This window comes from Poecile atricapillus, chromosome 20 (genome assembly GCF_030490865.1).
Source record: "Poecile atricapillus isolate bPoeAtr1 chromosome 20, bPoeAtr1.hap1, whole genome shotgun sequence".
Taxonomy (NCBI): Eukaryota; Metazoa; Chordata; class Aves; order Passeriformes; family Paridae; genus Poecile; species Poecile atricapillus.
Window position 1 is genome coordinate 4401101 of NC_081268.1, and position 19985 is coordinate 4421085.

General features: G+C 47.8%; 1 protein-coding gene across 3 annotated transcripts; it reads right to left on the bottom strand.

The window, feature by feature from the left end:
- Window positions 1-540: 540 nt before the first annotated feature.
- Window positions 541-19739, bottom strand: ADAMTS13 (ADAM metallopeptidase with thrombospondin type 1 motif 13). Of its 3 annotated transcripts, none has more exons than XM_058853271.1 (29): window positions 19612-19739; window positions 19219-19285; window positions 18083-18366; window positions 17793-17937; window positions 17306-17442; window positions 16611-16694; window positions 16409-16533; window positions 16000-16146; window positions 15516-15650; window positions 14845-14995; window positions 14124-14228; window positions 13544-13695; window positions 13380-13443; window positions 12739-12865; window positions 12241-12389; window positions 10764-10884; window positions 10037-10117; window positions 9595-9776; window positions 9028-9163; window positions 7307-7436; window positions 6513-6702; window positions 6157-6274; window positions 5713-5842; window positions 4654-4858; window positions 3870-4167; window positions 3231-3377; window positions 2587-2763; window positions 2081-2265; window positions 541-1796 (listed from the first exon to the last, which is right to left on the bottom strand). In XM_058853271.1, exons 1-29 carry the CDS (start codon window positions 19675-19677, stop codon window positions 1638-1640), a joined length of 4197 nt encoding a protein of 1398 aa, XP_058709254.1. In that variant the 5' UTR covers window positions 19678-19739; the 3' UTR covers window positions 541-1637. The 3 variants fall into 3 exon arrangements, with proteins under 3 accessions (XP_058709254.1, XP_058709255.1, XP_058709253.1); XM_058853272.1 differs by having other exon boundaries at window positions 6157-6271; window positions 17306-17445; XM_058853270.1 differs by having other exon boundaries at window positions 17306-17445.
- Between the last annotated feature and the right edge of the window lie 246 nt (window positions 19740-19985).

Genomic DNA, 19985 nt, shown 5'->3' on the forward strand with positions numbered 1-19985 from the left:
ACTGCAATCGGGTTTTCTCCCTAGAAATGGGAACAGAAGTAGCACTTTAATGCCCCAGCTGGCAACCTGGTGGTGTCCAAATGGGCCAGGGGAACACCCTGAACTGTCCGGAATTATGAAGGCAACAGCTGCATTTTGTGCAGATTCACATGGAACACAAGCAGAGCCCAGCTCTGCACAGTCGATCTGGAACAATAAATAGCAGTGAGACTTGGGATCCAGAGCAGAGTAGGAAGACAGATCCCATCTGCTAAAAGGTTACAAAAAGGGGATTAAGGAAAGGATGTCTTTTCATTACTATCTCCTGTCAGACAGGAAATGAAGGCCCAGGGCCTGCATCACCCACGCACTGCAGAGGGATAGCTGATGTATCCAGCTCCTCGAGGATCTCCTTCAGGAACCTATTTTCTGGCTCTTCCAGGAATGGAACGTAAATCTGGAGGCTGGCAAGCAAAAAACTCCAGGTTTAACCAGCAAACAGCTATTAATTAAGAAGAGTATTTGTGGTCATAGAAGGATGTCAGAGAATCCAACTGAGAGAAAGCAGGAGCAGGATTAAAACTGCCCTGGCAGAACCATTTATTGCATCCAGTATGAAGAGCAAGTGCAGATGTGTCTAGCCAGGCTCCAGGTACAGAAAAGACCCTTTTTTAAGCAGTATATTGTGATTTTGAGGAGGATGACAGATTTGGACCAAAGCACAGCCCAATATTCAAGATACAAAAAAACGAATAACCTAAAAAAATACATTTAAATTAAACTTGTGTGAATGTTTGCCATTGCTCTAAAATCCCTCTTCCTGCCACAGCTTGTCCATGCAGCCTCAACCACAGTTCTTGTGAAATGAAGATAGAGACTGATAGCACAGCTACTGTTCTTATCTGAGAAGTCAGACCTGGCATCAAACCTGGCAAGAAGAGACAGAATTCTTTTTTTTTCCTTACAGAAAAAAAAGTGGTGGTATCACTGTCAGATATCCAACAGCAGAACCACAGGAAGGGTGGCTGGGGAGGGACCTCAGGATGTCATTTAGTCCTCCCACATAAAGCCAGCTGTCACCAGGGCTTGCCCAGGCCAGCAGTGCCTCAGCTCAGCCAGCTTCTGAAAATATTCAAGCTGTGAGTGACCTGTCCAAGGCTGGTACTGCCCACCGAACACATCTCCTTGTGCTGGCAATTTATCCTCATACACATCTTCACCTTCTTCATTCCATTCCAGAACTTCACTGTGCCTCAGTTTTGAGGGGCATTTACACTGCAAGAGAGTGAATTTAATGGCTAAAACATTGCTTGTGGTGTACAGAGGTTTATACTGGAACAGCAAGAAATCAAATGACTCTCCTAAAAAGTCCCACCACACTACAGAGGCAGGACCTTGACACTCCAGTGCCCAAGTCACCCCCTGCAGATATGTAGCCTGCATTAATGCCAACCAAATCAGTCAGGAAATCCATATGAGGAAGATTTGCTAAATATTTGGGGGTTACATGTCTTTTGTATGATCTTTATCAAGAGTGAGATCCCAAAGGAGTCAGCAGATGTTCTTATTCAACAGATGAGGAAGCAGTTGCAAGAAGATTAAATATGTGCTGTGAGCAGGCAGCAGTGACTAACTGAGCCTTCCTCAGGGCAGTGCTTTTATTTGGGCTCAATAGCATGATATTCAGCCCAGAAATGGGTTCTGTGATCCTTAACATTTTCATGGAATTCAATTTCAGCTTGGCTTCCTGTTGACTGCCACAGGAATTGCTGCTTCCCATGGAACACCACTGTCTTCATGGTGCTGACATCTCGGACCTGCAGGAAGAGAAACCAAACCATTTTATCTCAGCAGGCTACACTTTGAAATAAGTACCTAAAAAATACTGGAGACTTGCAGACTGGTCACTCAGGGAAAAAGCTGTGCTACCAAGGTTAGAAGAAATACAGTAGATATCAGAAATTCTCATTCCCATCTACATTTACACAACAGAGATCAGAGTCCCTGATCTGTGACTGAACTGTGCATCTGGGTGAAAATCTCTAATGGAGATGGGTTTGTCTTCATCCAAATCATTCCACTGGGGTTCCTGCCTCCTCACCAGGATGTAGTTGAAGTGTGTCTGGTTGCCCTCAGGGCCCAGGTCAGTGTTGAGGGCACGGATGGAGATGCGCTGCCGCGGAGCCACCGTGATGAAAGTCCGACACACGACCTCCTGCCTCTCATCAGGCAACTGCACAGGATTCACTATTTCACCCTGGGGGCCAAACAGCTGCTGGTCACAGTCTGACAGGGCAAAGGGAGAAGAGAAAATGGCTTAGAGGGGTATCCAGCACCTCCAAGAGAGAAATCATTTAAATTAAACACAGGCAGAACAGTCTCATTAGGGATTTTCATCTGGGAACCTTCAAGCATCAGCAAACACCTGTGGGGGGATTTGCTTTAAAACAAAGGGGGAGACCACAATTAATAATGATTCCAACACTCCTCAAGGAGGGTAGTTGCTAAAAATGAAGCAAGGTTTCCATAGATTTCCATAGGCAACCACCATTCATGGAGTCCTGTGGGCCTTAATCTAAAGCAAGAGCAAAACTTTCAGTACAGTACCTTGGTAATATTTTTTGGTTGCAGTTCTGCTGTTGTACTGCAGAATGACCCCATTTCCTGGCAGCACAACACGCTGTTTCACAATCAGTGTGTTGGTTCTGGAATTTATCAGTGACAGAGGGAGCTTCCTGCAGCCTGTCCGCCACATCATTCGCCCAGAAAACAGCAGGACCTCACCTGGAACGGATGAGCACAGAGCCTAGAAATGTTTTTATTTTAACTAAAAGCCACAGTCCGTCCTATACAGGTCTGGAATCAAGTAATTTCTGCATCTTGTTTCTATCTTATCAAAATCTGTCATGAGAACAGGCCAGTTAACTAATCTAACTGCTGATTCCAGCTAGAGGGTACATTTTAGTTTTATAACAGGCCAAAACAAGCATCTTCTTTAACCCCATAAGCTCCTTTCATCTCATATCTACCAACAAAACGGGTAAGAAACCACTGTGTGAGGGGAGGACAAGCAGCATCTTCATTTTGTTCCATCTGGCAACAACTTGGTGGACTAGAAAAACTCAGTAAAACGGTTTCAGAGATTAGAGAGGCTCTGGGGAAGCCAGAGCTTTTCAAGGCACAGAAATGGTGCAGTTTGAGATGCAGCTTTGCTAAAGGGCCAGGCTGGATCCCAGATCTCCAGGCAGTACCTGCACTGCAGTTGAGGGAACTCTCCAGGATGGTGACCAAGATCTCCTCCCTCAGGGGACGCCCGATGGCCACCGTGCAGTCCCTGCTCTCCATGCCTGTCATGTTGATGATGCCAGTGGCACTGAGAAAGAGGTTTCCACACACACCTGGACAGTGGATACAGGTGAGATACACACCCAGAAGGAACCACAGGAAAACAATTCCCTTTGTGGCACAATGAATAGGTAAGGTCACATATTCTGGGTAAAGCACAGGAAGAGTCACAGAATCCCAGAACCACAGAACATCCTGAGTTGGAAGGGACCCACAAGGGTCATGGAATCCAGCTCCTGGCCCTGCTCAGGACTACCCCAGGAATCACAGATGTGATCACATCACATCTCATGTGCCTGAGAGTGTTGCTTAAACACTCCCTGAAGTCTTGAGCTGCTGTCCCACAGGCTCCCAAGTCAAAGAGTTTTGGGAAGCACAGGGAAGAGAGTCACTGTTCCTAGCTCAGGTAACAGGGACGTGCTGGAACAGTGGGTTTTCCCTCCCAGCCAGATGTAATCCCTCCCATGCTCCTGTCCCTGTCTGGCAGCAGGATCACCACAGCCCAGCTGCACACAAGAAGCTCCTTTTGGCCATGTCCTCCTCACCTCGACCGGGCTCTGTCTGCTCCCAGGGCCCAGCAGACAGAGGGACATCCAGGTCCTTGTGTCTGTGCTGTGTGGCAGCTGCAGCTGTTGTCAGCTGTGTGGCTGGTGTCACTGGCTGCAGCTCTGGCCCAGGGGACAGGGTCCCCTCCTGCTCAGGACAGGGCCCTGTGGAGCAGCCACGCACCACGAGGGCCTTGGGGAAGTGCCGGCAGAAAAGGGGGTTCACGGGCTTGCGGGTCAGAGAGCTGAGGCAGAAATCCTGCCTGGTCTGAATGCCATTTCCACAGGACGTTGAACACTGCAACAAACAAGAAGAACAAACCCACAGGCTTTTTCCCCTGCATTCCAGTTGGTATTTGGAAATAAATGCATTGATAAGCTCATGCATGATCTGTGAGGGGTTCACTGATGCTCTTCTACCATCTGCCCTTGTCAGTGTTCTTGTTCCATCAGCTATAAGATGCCCCACCTTCCAGGGGACCTTCCAAACTATATATTTAAATTGCAGAACCACTTCCTAAAAAAATCCCAAAATATCTGCATTCCAGGAGAAAACATGCCAAAACCATTTCTAAGCTGCAGCCAAAACTTTAGCTGAGGAAGGTGGGAAGCAAACCTACAGCTGCTAAACACAGGGCAGTGGAAAGGATGGAAAAGATCCCTGGAAAGAGTTTAGCATTTCTGTGGGAAGCCAACAGACAAGGCAGAAGTTGTTAATTCTCTCCTGCAGCCTCCAGGGAAGGGAAGAGCTGGAAAACTGCTGCATCTGGAGGGGAGCAGGTACCTCTGACCACTCGCTGAAGCTCCACTCGTAAGAGCACGCTCGGATGACACAGGGGACACTGGTGAGGGGCTTCTCTGCCACGGGGCACAAATGTTCCTCCTGCAAGACCTCCTGGCCATGGAGGAGCTGCACACAGGTGACCAGCTGCACTGCTAAGCCCAGCCCACAGCTGGAGGAGCAGGGCCCAGCTGGGGTTACCTTCCACCTGACAGGGCAGGGAGGATAAAAAGTGAGTTAGTGATGAATCCCCACCCTGTTTCTCACTGCAGAAAAGGCACTGCAGCTCCTTCACCCTTCCTCCTTCTTCATCCTCTGCCCTCACATGGTCTGTGGTACTTGGTACATTTGTTCCAGCCTGGAGCAGGTTTGGACTTGGATACAGAGGGCATTCCCATTTTTTCCAGAAGCCTACAGATTTCAAATCCACACTGAATCTTACTCTGTGTCCATCACTGCCCTCCCCAGGGTGACACACGCAGGCTTAACTGCAGAAACAATCTAATCTCCCATCAAAACACACACACCACTGAACTCTCAGATCAGGATCACACCCAGAGGCCCTGGGAGTGGCATCATGAAAAGTTCCAGTAGCTTTCCAACCCCAACAACAAATAGGGCAAGGCAAGCTCACCACAAATCTTAAGGAAAGAGCAATGCATTTCTTTCAGTTTTCAGAGCAGCTGTTCCAGATTCTGAGGGTATTTAATTCTTGCTACTTTTCTTGATGCTCTGTGGAAACTGTACAGCTGGCAAATGTGTCACCACCTCTTGCAGCTATGGATTTGTTCCTACTTCCCCAGAGTAATAAGGGATCGAGAGATTTTCAGTTTTTCTCTGGACTCAGCTTCTGAGGACTACACTTATTTCTGTCTGAGATGTACCAGCCCAGGAAAGACTCTTGAGTTTGTTGAGTATGGAGCAGTGCTACAGTTTTTGCAGCTGGCTGTGCTTCCAAAGAAGGGGAGAAGGTGGATAAAAGCCTGGCCCTTTACCATGTCCCTGCAGACGGAGAAAGGAAAAACCCCTCACTGTCTCATTATCTCCTGGTCACTGCTTTACCTTGGTGGGCAGGGGTTGAGATCACAGACTTCGACCCTGCTCTCTGGCTTTGGCACTGGCTGACAGTTTTCCTCCTGGGTTTCTTCTTTGGTGTCAAAAGCCACACAAACATAGTGCAGCTGAGTCTTACCTAAGGAAGGAAAGCAATCTGACTGCATGGCTTGGATGCAAGTGAAAATGGGTCAGAAGTGTCACAGCTGTGTGTACAAAACAAACTCTGCCCAAGCCATGGCACTCACTGCACTCATCCCCCCAGCCCTGAAGCACAGCAGCAGCCAGACCACCTTCTAAATTATTCTGTCTGAGACTGTTCCACAAAAATTGTGACCACAGCTACACTTAGAACTGCAGAGGGGGAAAGACCAGGTGGGCCCCGAGGTTCCCAGGCACTGAACTCACACCTACAGCCAAGCAACATTTCCCTGCAGCACAGCAAGGCCTCACCTCTCCCACAGGAGACAGAACACTCCCCAGCTACAGGGCTCCAGACATACACAGTCCGATTTTCCAGCTGGACATGCCCAAGTGACTCCGGAGGCTGAAGTAAGTGTGCATCTTCCTCCTCAGAACAGAGCAAAAAACAGCTGCCCTAAACAAACCACCACGATGAACTGAGGAATCCAGCAGCATAATTAAAGAGGGACAGAGCTGTCTAAAGTGACAGGATGAATTTTTAACAGGGCAGAGCAGGGATGTAAACCACCCTCCAGGCTCCAGGAGTGAGCTGGTGGTTCTTAATTGGTGGATAAAAGTGCAAAGCTCCCAGTGAGGTTCCTGAAAAGCCAAGCCAGCAAACTCACTTTGTCCCAGCCCAAAGGGCAGACATTGACCACACATGGCACAAAGGAGAGGGGTTTTTCTTCTCCTGGGCACAAGCTGTCATCCACCACAGTCTCCAGGCCATCACGGGACTGCACACAGGTCAGGTTCTGCCTGGCAACTCCAGTCCCACAGACAGCAGAGCATTCACCTCTCTGAGACGTCTTCCACCTAAACAGGAGGCAATGGCATCACCCCACTGCCCATCTGGATCAGGGAGGTTTGTTACTCAGGCCACTGGTTACAGAAATGGCCTGAGTAACATTCAACTTCTCTTCTTTCAAAAGCCTTGTCTGGACGTGACTGAGAGGACAATTTGAGTCCTTTCACTGACTTTCAAGGACCAAAAGCACCTAAGCTAAGGGGCTCACAGTGCAATCACTTTTTACTGAACACTAAAATGTCTCTGAGGGCAATGTCTGGGCAAGCTTGGCCCTTGGTCTTCCTTCCTGAATAATCAACACTCTTTCTTGCAACATCTTAGAAAGGATCTGAGAGGCATCTTCTTCTGGCCATACCCTCAAAGTATCTTCATTTAGCAGGTTACTGTAAAACACTGAATGGCTACTTCCCATTCCTTCAGCTGACATCTCAATTATCTCATAGGACCAGGAAAGGCAGAATGAGGTTTGGGATCTGCTACCCCACTATAATTAGGAGGAAACTACTTCATACTTTTCTTTTTTTCTTTTTGACCTTGCCCAGCACAAATACAGAGCCTGGGTTAGGTGGCAGGGAAAAGCAGGAATTGATCTGAGCTCCCAGGAACACCAACCTGTAGAGGCACGGCTCCATGGCACAGGGCTTGTGCTCTGGGAGGGGCTGTGGCAGCTCCAGACACCACTGATCCTCTGTTATTTCATTCTTGGTCTGATCAAAGCACACATGAGCCACTGGCTGCACCCCTGGGACACAAAAGGAAAAGTGAACAAAGTGAACAAAGTGAACAAAGTGAACAAAGTGAACAGCTCCCCTCTGCTATGGAAGGAAGGTGCAGTGATTTTGCATTACTCAATCATCTGGGTAAGAAAATGGGGTGTATGGGAACTCAGACTTCCTGTAAACACACAAACCCCTTCTTTGTGATATAACCTCCCTCAAGAGTTTCAAAGTGATTTTTCAAGGTGAGCACCCCAGCAGAGGAGAAGTTTGATTGATAATCCACTGCCAAAATAGAAAGGTTGCTCTAAACTGGCCATTTGAAAGAACAAGGATATCAATCATAATTTGGAACAAATTACTTCTAATGATCTGACTGATGAGGGACAGCAAATAAGCTCTAGGAGGGAGCTGTTTTTAAATGCCATTGTGTAGAAGTGACCAGGTAATATCATCACACAGCCCTCGTGCTCAAACAGCACCAACCTCCTCAAAGGCAGCAGCAGCAGCCAAAACCAGAGGCACTGAGAGAGAAACTGGAGACTTCCAGTGCCTGCAGCAGGCAAGGAATGAAATATTCACAAACTATAGAAGATTTTTAACAATAATGAACATAAAAAGCAAAGTAGATGAAAACTCAAAGAAATTACAAGCAAAGGTAAAAGGAGTCTCCTTTCAGTGAATGGTTTACAAGGAGAGCCAGGCATTCCTGAATCTCAAGCAGCATGACCCTGAGCACCAAATGTCCAGAATCCATCAGCAGCCTTATGTTTGCCCTACCCTCCTTCTTTTCAAATAATGACTATTGCTAATGACTATTGCCTGTGCATCACTTTCAGCTCTCAAGGTGCAATTTCAGCCCTGATTCCCAACTTTCTGTTATTTTAAGTCCCAAGTTTCTCATTCTTTTTTCTGTTTGTGGCTGCATTAGCTGGAGGCTCTGGAGCATTTTGAGCTCTTTACTTCAGGGTTTCAGCAGTCAGTTCACCTGGGGGAAAAGCTGGAGAAAAGCTCTCCAGGCATAACTAGTTGTGTAGATTGACTCCATAAATATTCATTAATGCATTTTCTAAATCCTTTTCACAGAAGTCTTGAGAGGCCTGACAGTGTCATCTGAATTATCTGCTAAACAAGATGTCAGGCCATCTATCAGAGAGAACTGTTACAATCTGCATTATGATTACTTTAGGGAGACAGAAAGGATTAGCCATGCCACAGGAATAGAATTCTAAGAAGGAAGTTTCATAATTAGCTCTGAGGCTTTAGTTAGACACCAGATACCCCTTTGGTCTCAGACTTCTGATGTTTAGCCAACTTCAAATTAGAGTCTTCAATAACTTCGAAAAATCTGAGAAAATTATTTTAGTCTTAAAACCTAGAGTTCAGTTAAAACCTATTTAAAAATCCTCTCAATGACCAAACATTTTCAGTATCATTTTGATGATTCAGCTCATTTGCTGATATCTTAATTTAATTCAAAAGCTCCACCACTTTTTTCTTTGATTCTGTCAAATACTAGCAACTGCAGCAATCATTTCCAGCAACCTGCTTTGAAATTCAGTTCAGACCAAAGCAGAAGTCTCCATAAAAACGAAAGACTGAGTGCTGCTGCCTCACCTTCCCCACAGGTCACTGAACATGGGCCCTGCTGAGGAAGCCACAGATAGGTCAGGTTCTCCCTGGGGACAAAGTAGCTGAAGGTGATGGATGGGTTGGTGGCATTGCCATATTCTTTTGTGTACCTCCTGTAGACCTGGGAAAGGAAAAACTGTGGTCAATGCACAAGAAAACTTGGATTTATTTCTTAGGATGGAGGAAGGAGAAGCCAGTCTCCCTTCTTTTCATCCAATCCTGATCCTCACTGCAATGCCTCAGTCCCAGCCAGATGCAGTCAGAGCACCCACCCTGTGAATTCTGGGCACTGAAAGTGATTAAGCCAAGCAGAAGGTTTAGCTCAGTGTGGTTTTCCCCACACAATCACCCCCAGACCTGCAGGAAGCCTGTGGGCAGCCAACCCCCAGCCATCCCCAAGAAAAGCAATACCATCACTCTTCAGTGAACATCATCTCCCCTAGCCTTGGACTCAAGATCACCTGAATCCCCCACACCAGGGTTCTGCAGCAACGCCACCCAAACCAGGCCATTTCTGACTGGCCCCTTTCCAACTCCACTGCTTTAATTCACCTGTATTTCAATTTCTTCCTGTGTTGGCCCATCCACGTGGATTTCCTCCAGGCTTGGCAGGTTGTCCTGGGTGAGAAACACTTGGTATTTGATCTGCTTGTCCTCCAGAACTGACGGGTAGGTGACATTCAGTGAGATTCTTCCTTTTCCAGCCACCACATACTCTCCTTTAACCTTCACAGCTGGAGAGGCCAGAGGAGCAGTGAGGTTAAGAGACACAATGTGGTCAGCAGGATCCCCTGGTGCTGGCAGCTGCTGGCTGCCCACTTGGTAGGAACCAGTTTGATCCAAGTTTGGCATCCCATGGAGCGTGGCTCCGACAGCTTCCCACTGGAGAGCATCCCCCAAGCAAACTGCAGCACCAAAAATTCCATTTCTTTTGTTTGCACAAGCTCCTGTCAGCCCTGCCTGTATCTCCCCCTCTCCTTTTCATTCCACTCACCCAGGTGTGTGAAGAGAGGCCTCCTGTTGGTGACATGGACCGAGGTGGTGTTGTAGGGTAGGGACAGAAATGTCACATACTCTGGAAGGGTGGAAAGGAGAAAGATGTGGTCACCTTCCACCACTGAAACTCTGTGGGAAAGGATGGGGATTGCAGCTCAACTCCTAAATTCACCCTGACCCTGCTCCTTGTCTTGAACACAGTGATGGTGACACAGCAAACACAACTGAGCTGCACTGTGTGTTCTGTTCTCACGTTTCTTTGAGAAATGGTTTCATTTGGTTTTTTTTTTGGTTCTTTGCTAATATCTCTACATGAGACTGCAAGAGCCAGACCAGTTCCCAAATTTAACATCTCAGGAAGCATGGACAACACTCTCATGGACATAATGGGACTGGTGGGCTGTCTTGTGCAGGGCCAATGATCCTTGTGGATCCCTTCTGATCTGGTATATTTATGATTCTGTGATCTGATATCACCCTCAGCTCCAAACAATGTACAGGACTTCCCAAACAGTTACATTTCTGATCCACATCCAGATAATTACGACAAGAAAAGGCTTTCTGCCTACTTCCCTCAGCACTGACCACCCAAAATCCATCTCCATACCCTCCACAAAATAAAATCAAGCAGAAGCAGAAGGGGGAAGTCACAGACAGAAGATTTGGAACACTGACTGCACACAAACAGCACCACAATGCAGAGCCTGAGGGGGAGGACTACACACCTTTAGCTTTCCCTTCTGTGTAGGATCCACTCACTTTGGTGCAAGTGGAGTTATCACCCCCACAGACCTTGCAGGAATCCATGGCCTTCCTGGAGCCCATCTGGCCATCACACCCGAATGCCTGAGCAGAGGGGAGAGTCCGTCAGCCTGGACTATTCTGAGAAAACAAGCCAACAAAAGCAACTTTGCCTGAGTTCCTGAAATTGCCCTTTCCATTTGGAATTTGGATTTAGGAAGACAACAAAGGAAAAGATGTGTTTGTACCTAGAGCTGTCACTGGACAGCAGCGTGCAAAGCCAGGGGCTGGGGGGTCTTAGTTGAGAGCACAAGTCTCAGTAACTTGACATTTTCTTTCCCATAAGAAGCAGTCCAAAAAATCTCTCCTGTGATCTAAGCCCAAAGCTCTGTGCTCGCTTTTACAAACTCTTTCCAGAGGGAGGGAGGAAGGGAGGAAAAAACAAGAACCCAAGAGAACCCTAAACATGAATGGCAGGTTCTAAAGGAATCTTTAGCTCCCCAGACTCCAAAGCCAAACCTAGCTCAAATCACTTCAGTCCCATGGAACTCAGAAGAGAGATTCCATCCACATTCCCACGAACAAGACTAATTTACACAAAGCTACAGGAGGATCTCAGCAGGCTTAACAGCAAAACATGTGCAACTGCTGAATTTATGCTGGAGCCACTGATCCCAGGCTTTGGAAGCTGCCATAACATGCATATTTATCACTGCTGCCAGTAAAACAGCCAAAATCAGAACAGGTTGTGCTTACACCATCTGCTGTTCATGGGGGGAAACACTTCACAAAACATCATGAGCACGAGGATAATGAGAAAAACATAAAATTTACAAAGAGTATTCTGGGAATGTAAAGAAACAACAGAAAACATCCACCCAGGTCAGCACAGAGCAGTTCCTAAAATGCAGACAGTGCGGGGGAGCTGTATCCAAGGTCATCAGGAAAGAATGCCTTCCTCAGGTCCAACCCAGAAAAAAATCATACCTCAGTTCTGATCAGCAATACTCCAAAAATCAGTCTGGCCACTTGTGATCCCCAGGTTTTGCTCCTTATCTTGCCATTGACTCAGTGATTCAAGTCATGGAACTCCCCTCCAAGACAGTCAGCATTTCATGGGGCTAATTACAGCAGGCAAGCTGAGGAGCTAATGATGTGTCCTCCACCAACACATAAACCAATTGCTTCTAGGCTTAGGGATGAATAGCCCTGTGTGTTTGCATAATTATTTGCATAATTTGTTAATTATGATTAACAGACTGTCTTATCTAGAGGGCACTGGATGGACAGACAGAACAGTAGATTTTTGGACTCCGTCCAACACATCAAGAACAAAACTCTTTTCTGAGAAGAGCTCACTCTGCTGTTTGGGACACTGTGTTTTTTCCTAGCATGCTTTCCCCTGACTTCTTTGGTGCAGATCACCTGTCAGGGACTCACCTGGACTCCCCAGTCACTTACTCTGCATCTCCCCATCACACAGAGATGGAGATCCCTGTGGTGCTCCGTGTCATCCTGCTCACACCGGGTTCCATCCAGGAAACTGTCCCCGCGGCTCATCATGAACTCCTTGCCCACAGCCCTGCACATGTGCTTGCAGAGCAGGTCCCCTGGAACAGGCAGGCACAAGGAAGGAGTTACTCTTTCAGGAAGGCACATGGCTGCTCACCAAGCAGTGGGAAAAAACCCAGAGGAGCTGTGAACTGCCATCCCTGAAGTGCCCAAGGTTGGGTTGGATGGGGCTTGGAGCAACCTGGGATAGTGAAAGATGTCTCTGCCATGGTGGGATGGGACGAGTTTTAAAGCCCCTTCCAACCATTCTGGGATTCTGTGATCTCTCAGAAAGCACCCAGGTTTCATGTGGAAACTGAAACATGGAGTGAAAGAGCCTTTCATTCCGAAGTACAGACAGGTCCATGAGCAGTCCCTGCACAAACTGAAGTTCCAGACATTCTTTACCTTTGGCAAAGCCAACAGCAGAGGTCCAGGTATAAAAGGATGGTGTTTCTACATCAAGGTACAGTGGCTTTAAATTTGTTGCTACACATTGTTCAGCCATGAAGTCCTGCTGGGTCATCAGACAGGCCTGGATCCAGAGAGATAATTGTGTAAGGAAAGGAAGTGACTGAGCACTGACATTTAACCCTCCAGCTAAAGGCAAAGAACACAGTGGCTGGTGAGTAAAACACCCAAACAACTGCAAAGAAAGAAAACCACTTTAAAGGGAGACTGCAGGATCTGAAGAGAATTGTGCTTGGAAGCTGATATCTTTGCAATTGATACAAAACAAATAAATAAGGAAAACAGGAACAATACAAGAAAGTCCCTCTGAAGAAAACCATCATTGTGAGTCACTATTTTCTCAGCATCTGTCCTGCTATGGGGACATAGAGAAAATGTTTCATTATATGTGAACAATGCTATTAAATAATCCTGCTGCCTTCCAAGGCACAAATACCTCTCCTGCTGTCAGACAGATGGAAGCTGTACACCAGATCTTTACCAGAGCAGTCAGCCATGGGAAGGAGAGTCACAAAACACCCAGCCCTCAAAGGGTCCAACAGTAAGACAGAAGTTCAGGTGATGCTGAGCTCCATTACCTGTGTATTGCACATCTCTGCTTGCATGCTGGCACCATGGCACTCCTGCCCCCCAAAAGCAGGCCTGGAAATGACAGAACTCTTCAACAGAGGCAGGTTTGTCCCAAGCACAGAGGAAGACTCAGCCCCAAGGCCCTGGGCACAGCCAGGTCCCCACATCTCACCTGGGGTTGTTACAGAAGCGCTGCCTCAGCACCACCCCCCCGCCGCAGCTGCGGGAGCAGGGGGAGAGGGGGCTCCAGGCAGACCAGTGCCCATGGACCACAGCCATGGGGTTCAGGTCCTCCAGAGAGCTGCACTGACCCTTGGAGCACCACTAGGACCAAGAACACACAGAACTGGCAGCAGTGAACACAGCATGGCTGGGATCTAAAAGGTTGGCATAAGTGCCCATCTTTGGCAGGCTGGTAACAGAATCCCAAGGTGAATGAGGCACCATCTCACAACAGCATGAAGAGTCTCCTTTCTAATTAGGGACTAACATGAGGCTGGGGTCAAAGCAATGAGCATGCAGGTAATTTGAAATAGGACAGCTCAGATATCAGGCTACAGAACTGCAAAGCAACTCCAGAGACAAAGACAAGGTGGAAGGATCAAGATCAGGACATAACAGTACCAATTTAGGACTGGTTTTACCTCCCTGGCCAAGGGGCAGTGAGTGCCAGGTACCTTCCAGACACTGACAGAGTTTTGCTGTCTGAGCTCCACAGCCCCCACACCCACTCCTGGTGGGAGCCTCCTTACCTTGTTGAACCCACACTCAGTTCCATCCAGGAGGGGAACCAGAAGCCGAGTACAGCTGGATTTGTCTGCTGGTTGTACATGGCATGAGAGAACTTTGCAGATGTCCTGGTGTGACAAGAAAATCAGGGAGTTCAGGGAGTCACACTCAACAACACAGCAGTCCCAAATATCTAAACAGTGCATGTGCCAGGTTTCCTCCCAGACACCCAACAATGCGAGGTCCTTCATTTTTCCTGCTATTGGGAAAAAGCTGTGGGCAAAAGATCATCACTGTAGTGATCACCAGCTGTAACAACAGAAGATGATCAACTCAAGCAATTAAAGTTTCACCCACCTTAGTGTTTCCTCATTAACAAAACATGTCCAGATGGCAGCTATTAAACACGCTGTGTTTCCCAGACAAAGGGATTTGAGTTGTGGCAGGGAAGCTGGAGGAATCCAGTGAACAAGAATTCCCCAAGGCAGGACCCTGAGTGGGTGCACACTGCACTGTCAGCTAGGCACAACAGCACCTAACTGTGCAAACCTTACAGGAGATTTATGTGGAGGAAGGGAGTGATGGAGAGAAGGGAAACATTTTGAAAGCTATGCCAAGAAATCTCTGGCACAAAAGCATCTTCAATCCCTTCAGAAAAAAAATGCTGCCAGCCCCTTCTCCTGAATTTTGGCTCCTGAACATTTCCCTGCTGCCCTCAGAAAGACAGACAAACTTTCTACCTACAACACTGCTGTCAGCGAAGGTGCAAGCTGTGGCCACACTCCCAAAGGCTATTTTACATTGCTCATCTGCTCCGTAGTACAAGCCAGGCTTCCACCCCGGGATGCTGCCATCCATGTCCGGCAGGTCATTCAAGCAGCTTGTCTGGCCTGTACTGATAGAAACATGAGGAATAACGCTTTCCCAGCTGTGGGTAGTGAGGACAAGGACATGTTTGCAAACTTGTGGTGAGTTTCACTCTGGGAGTTGGCTGCTGCTTTCCCAGACAACACATGCTTGTTGTGGGCTGGGATGGTTTTAGTTGCTGCAGCTGCCTGGAGATGCTTGCAGCTCCCTGCTGCTGGAGTTCTATCCCATTCCTCTCCTGCACCCAGCCAGCACAGCCTGCAGTGCCTGTCCGAGCCTGGATGCTCTGATGTTGTAAATAAAATGTTCAGGCTGCTGAGCCAGTGCCTGAGAAATCCAATCTGGTCCAGGAACGCCAGGCACCAACCAAAGTCACTTCCAACCACATGAAGCAAAAACTGGGTTTAACCTCAGCAGCAAGTGCTAAGAAATAAACAAACCCCAAGCTTTTCACTGTTCCTCATTTTTCAATAAATTTTTTATTCTTTGAGGTTTTTCTCTCCTAAGGTCCCAGCATAAAGAACTGAAGAACTCAACCATTCCCTTACCTGACAAGGGTCAGGAACTGCTCCCGACTGCACGGAGACCAGGTGAGGTCGATGTTGTTGTTGTTTCCTGCTGAGCCCATGATGTAACCACTGCTGCTGCACAGATTCCCCTCTCCATCGTGGGCAATGCCAAGGCTGTAACAGAAGCAGCACAGAGCCCTGAGAAGAAACCCAGAGGCTGGATTCCCTCAGAGCCTCCCTTCTCTAAACGAGGACTGAGCTCCCTCTGCAGCCCTTCCTTCTACTGTTGTCACAAAGGGTTCATCTCCTCTTTGCAGCTTCTAATTGTCACAGGACATGCAGGAATGCAAGAAACGCAAGGAAATCTTTCCAAAATAACCCATGATAATGACCCAAAGGTATAGAATAATCCACGGGAAATTACCTTTTATGTCAAGAGGTCCTTTTGCTTCTTTCCTTAAACTGGAGGATGTTTTTTACCTAAATAGAACCTACTGGGCTGCTCTGGCAGTTTCCTACTGACCTGTGCCCAATCTCATGGGCTATGGTGACTCCAAGGTCAAAGCCAGTGTCCTGGGTAATGACACAGCTCCAGAAGGAGGAGCAGACTCCCCCTAACTGAGTCACTCCACGAAGCTCCTTGTTCCCATCAGGCAACTCCAGGTCAAACCTGAAGTAAGGGAGACATAGAAAGGAAAGAGCAAAGAACCCCCACAGCTAAAAAAGTCAGGTCTAGACATTCAGCTGAATTTATCTGAGCTTTCCTGGTCTAGCCTTGCCAGCTATCTAACATTTCTTTTGACATGGGTGCTCATTGCTCAAATTTTATGATGATTGCACATTAAAAAATCCAAGTGTCCTCAGACAAGCAGAACTGAATAAAATGACCTAATCCTATTTCCCAATCCCTCCCAGGGCAGGGAGCTCAGCACCTGGTGATGTAGAGGACAATGTCAGCGTGCTGGGGGTCAGAGTCATTCTGGGGGTTCACCTTCTTGCTCCACTCACAGACACTGATGAGGGAGGAGGTGATGTTGGCTGTGATGTTCACCTCTGCCTGGAGGGAAGGCACACGTTGGCACATTCCAAACAGCTCTGAGCTTGGACAACACTCAAACTCAGTCCTCCCCTTACCTCAGGTTCTCTCAAAACCAGCATTTGCATGAGGTGAACTCTGAAATGAGCCCCCAGTGAGGCATCTCTGAGCAGCTCTGCTCCCTGAGAAGAGACAGAGAGGATTCAATAAACAAAGGGCCTTGGGGACTCTCTGCTCCCAAAAACTGGGCTGCACTCATTACAAAGGTAACTACAACACTAACTTATGCACTGCAAATGTGAATAAATCTGTCAGGAGATGAGAAGTGGTTGGATTTGTCAGATACTCTGAAGCAGTGAGAAGAACCTGCATGAAATGTTTCACAGGGTAGAGTGAATGCTAAAGAGTTTTCTGCAGTACACACACAGAAAAATTCTTAATAATAGCAAAAAGAGACATGAAAATTCTGCAATAGAAATAAGAGTGAAATGCAAAATATGAGATTGTTTCAGTGGATTTAGCTTAATCCCACTGAAAGCAACAGGGTGAGAAAACTCTTTACCTGAGTTGCAACATTAGTAATGAAATTAAGAGCTACATTTTCTACATGGGTTTTAAATCCTCTAAGATCTTCTTTTACTCATGTAGCTCCTTGTACAAGAGAATCTGGGGAATTTCATGCCCAGGGAAGCACAGAGGAATGCCCTGACATGAACTCTGTACCAGGGACAGGTAACCCTAAAGACCCTCAGGTCCTGCCTGGGACAGGATCCCAAACAGAGAAGCCACTCACAATGTTCAGGTTGGCCAGGACATATCGCTCCGTGTCCTCTTTGTGGTACAAGTAAACATCTGGCCCTGCCACCACCATCAGCTCCAGATGTTTGACAGCTGCCTCAGCCCTCTTGTGCAGGCGAGGAGGAGCCCACCCTGCTAGACAACACAAAGGGACACCCGGAGGTTCAAATGCACCATAAAAGGTCCTACAGATCACTCCCTCTCCCCAAAGGCTGCAATAATTCAGTTGCAAGTCCACTTCTCCAGGGGCTTGCTCAGCTTTCCCACTTCTGTTGGTGTCTTTCACCTGTCAGCAGCTTTGTGCTACAACAAATAAATAACAACCACCCACATCAAACACACTGGGCACACCTTGGCCAGGTGAGAAACATTTTCAAGCCCAGTCGTGTATTTGTAAACAAATTTTTCCTCTGAGCTCATGGAAGCAATCCCACCACCAGGAGACAGCTTTTCCAGGAGGGCTCCCTGCCCATGGCCATTACCTCTGGCTGGCTTTGCCTCTCTTGCAGCACTTTTGAAGAGGATGTGGGGGCTGGAGAAGCCAAGGTCCCTCAGCAGAGCCACATCTTTGCTCCTGACTGGCCTGATGTGAATCTCCTCACCCTCACCCACGGTGATGACTCCTTGCTGAAGCAGATAAAATTCCACCTCTGAGTTATTCCAAAGATATTTGCTATCCATGGAGATGGCAAAGATTTATTCAGTGGATGGTTCACACACGTTTGGTGCACCAAGCTGCCGCCCTCCAAAGGCTCTTTCAGCTCATACTCACCAGCTGCCCTCCACAGTAAGTGACTCTGCTCCTGGCCCCAGGAGGCTGCAGGGGTTTTCCACCTGCAAAGCAGTTTTCTGGGAATCTCTTCAGTAAAACAAAGGAAGAGTTCACCACCTGGCTGCTCACGAAGGAGGAGGAAAGGAGGGCATGCTCCTCTAGGAATTCAAAGGCATAGAGCTGGCCCCAGGCCTGGATGGAGCAATGCTGGACCCGACAGGGCCTCAGCCCAAAATGTTCTTCTTTACAAGGGCAAGTTGGCTCAGCCACAACAAACTCAGGTACTGAAAGAAATGAGACAAGACCAGAACCAGGGGAGCAGTTATGAGAAACAATGATACACAAAAACCCAACATAAGGCATATTTCCCCAGGAAAAATACCCTACAAAGAACAACAGGGGCCTCTTGGGGTCATGGTGTCAACAGCCAGAGAATGTCTGTGCTTTTGTGTATTCCAAAGTGAGGATAATCTGACTGGGAACATGCAACAGAAACTGGGACTGAATTTATTGGAGCTTTTGCTGTCTCAATAAGGAGAACAGTTCATCTAAAAAAGGCTGAGACAGTTTTGTTCCTGCAGATTTTAACTGTTACTGAGTGGGAATGAACTATTACAATGGACTGGGACCTTGGGACAAAGACACTGGGATGAGCAATAGGTGAACTCAAAAGGAGACAAAACCCTTCCTTTAGGGATTTGAGACTTCAAAACATATCTTAATTCTGAACTACCAACAATACAGAATTCAAATCTCTTTGTACACTTATTTAAAAAAAAAAAACAAAAAAAACAAAAAAAACCTAACAAGTCTTTAAAGTTACCCTTAGTCTAAAGCTTTTGTCAGAAGATCTGTTAATTTCATGGAAAAACACCAATACAGAGAATGGGGACTGCAGCAGAAATGTGCAAAGAGATTGAACACATCTCCTTCAGTGGATTTTAAATTCAGACACATCCTTCCATCCACTCTCACACTGAATCCCAGATTGTCTCGCTTGCACTGGGACTCAGAAACACCAAATGCTGCTCAGATCAGGGATTGTTAATCAGTGTTGTTAGCGCTGTCGAGCACACGGGATTAGGAAGCAGCTGTCAGACGCGTTCCGAACTGAGGAAGGACTGAACCCTGCATACCATCAGGCACTGAGCTGGTTCCAAAATAAGACAAAACATCCTCCGCGTCCAAAGCACCGAGGAATTTCTGCAAGAAGAAGAAGAGCTTTACATTTTTTTGCACGAAAAACAAATGGACACAAGAGTATCCTATCCCTCCGCTGGACCTAACGTGGAAGGAACCTCAGCAAACAGCTCAGCAGGTCCCAGCGCCAAGGTTCACACTGCGCTAAGCACGGGCTGCACAAAACAGCTTTATCTTCGTGATTAGCGAGCTCGGACGGAGTTTGGCTTAGAACCTTGTGCTCTCTTGTTCTTTTTCTTTCTTTCTTTATGTTTTTTTAATTGTTTTTTTAGCTTTTCTGAGAAGCGGGGCAGCGTTCCTGGAAGGGCCGCACAGGAGGTCAGACTCACCTCAGGAAGCCAGCACAGCCCCAGCGGGAGCACGGCGAGCGCCCGCAGCGCCAAGCTGACGGTCATGCCGGAGGAACCGCGCTCTCCGAGCCCAGCAGAAAGAGTTTTCTGCCCAAGGCATCACGTGGAGCGGAAGGGAAGAGCAAAAACAGCCTTTGAGCAAACAGCCTTTGAGCAAACACGCTCGGAGCGGGGGCGCGGGGGGCCGCATCGGCAGCTGGAGCGCGGCCGCCCTTGCGCAATGTCCGCGGCTTCTCCAGCGCCAGCCCCGGCAGAGCAAGGGCCGGCTCGGGGGCCGTGTGGCCCTGGGGACACACCCGAGCGGAGGGGTCACCCCGCGACCCCCCGGAACACCGGAACCGCTCCCCCCCGCC

Excerpts from the sequence above, each read along its gene's own strand:
- ADAMTS13 (XM_058853270.1), bottom strand. The coding sequence starts at position 19,677 with ATGACCGTCAGCTTGGCGCTGCGGGCGCTCGCCGTGCTCCCGCTGGGG. Across the intron at positions 17,446-17,792 it reads AGAGGCAAAGCCAGCCAGAG|CAGGGTGGGCTCCTCCTCGC; the intron begins GTAATGGCCATG and ends TGTGTTGTCTAG. Across the intron at positions 4,168-4,653 it reads GCTTCAGCGAGTGGTCAGAG|TGTTCAACGTCCTGTGGAAA; the intron begins GTACCTGCTCCC and ends TGTTTGTTGCAG.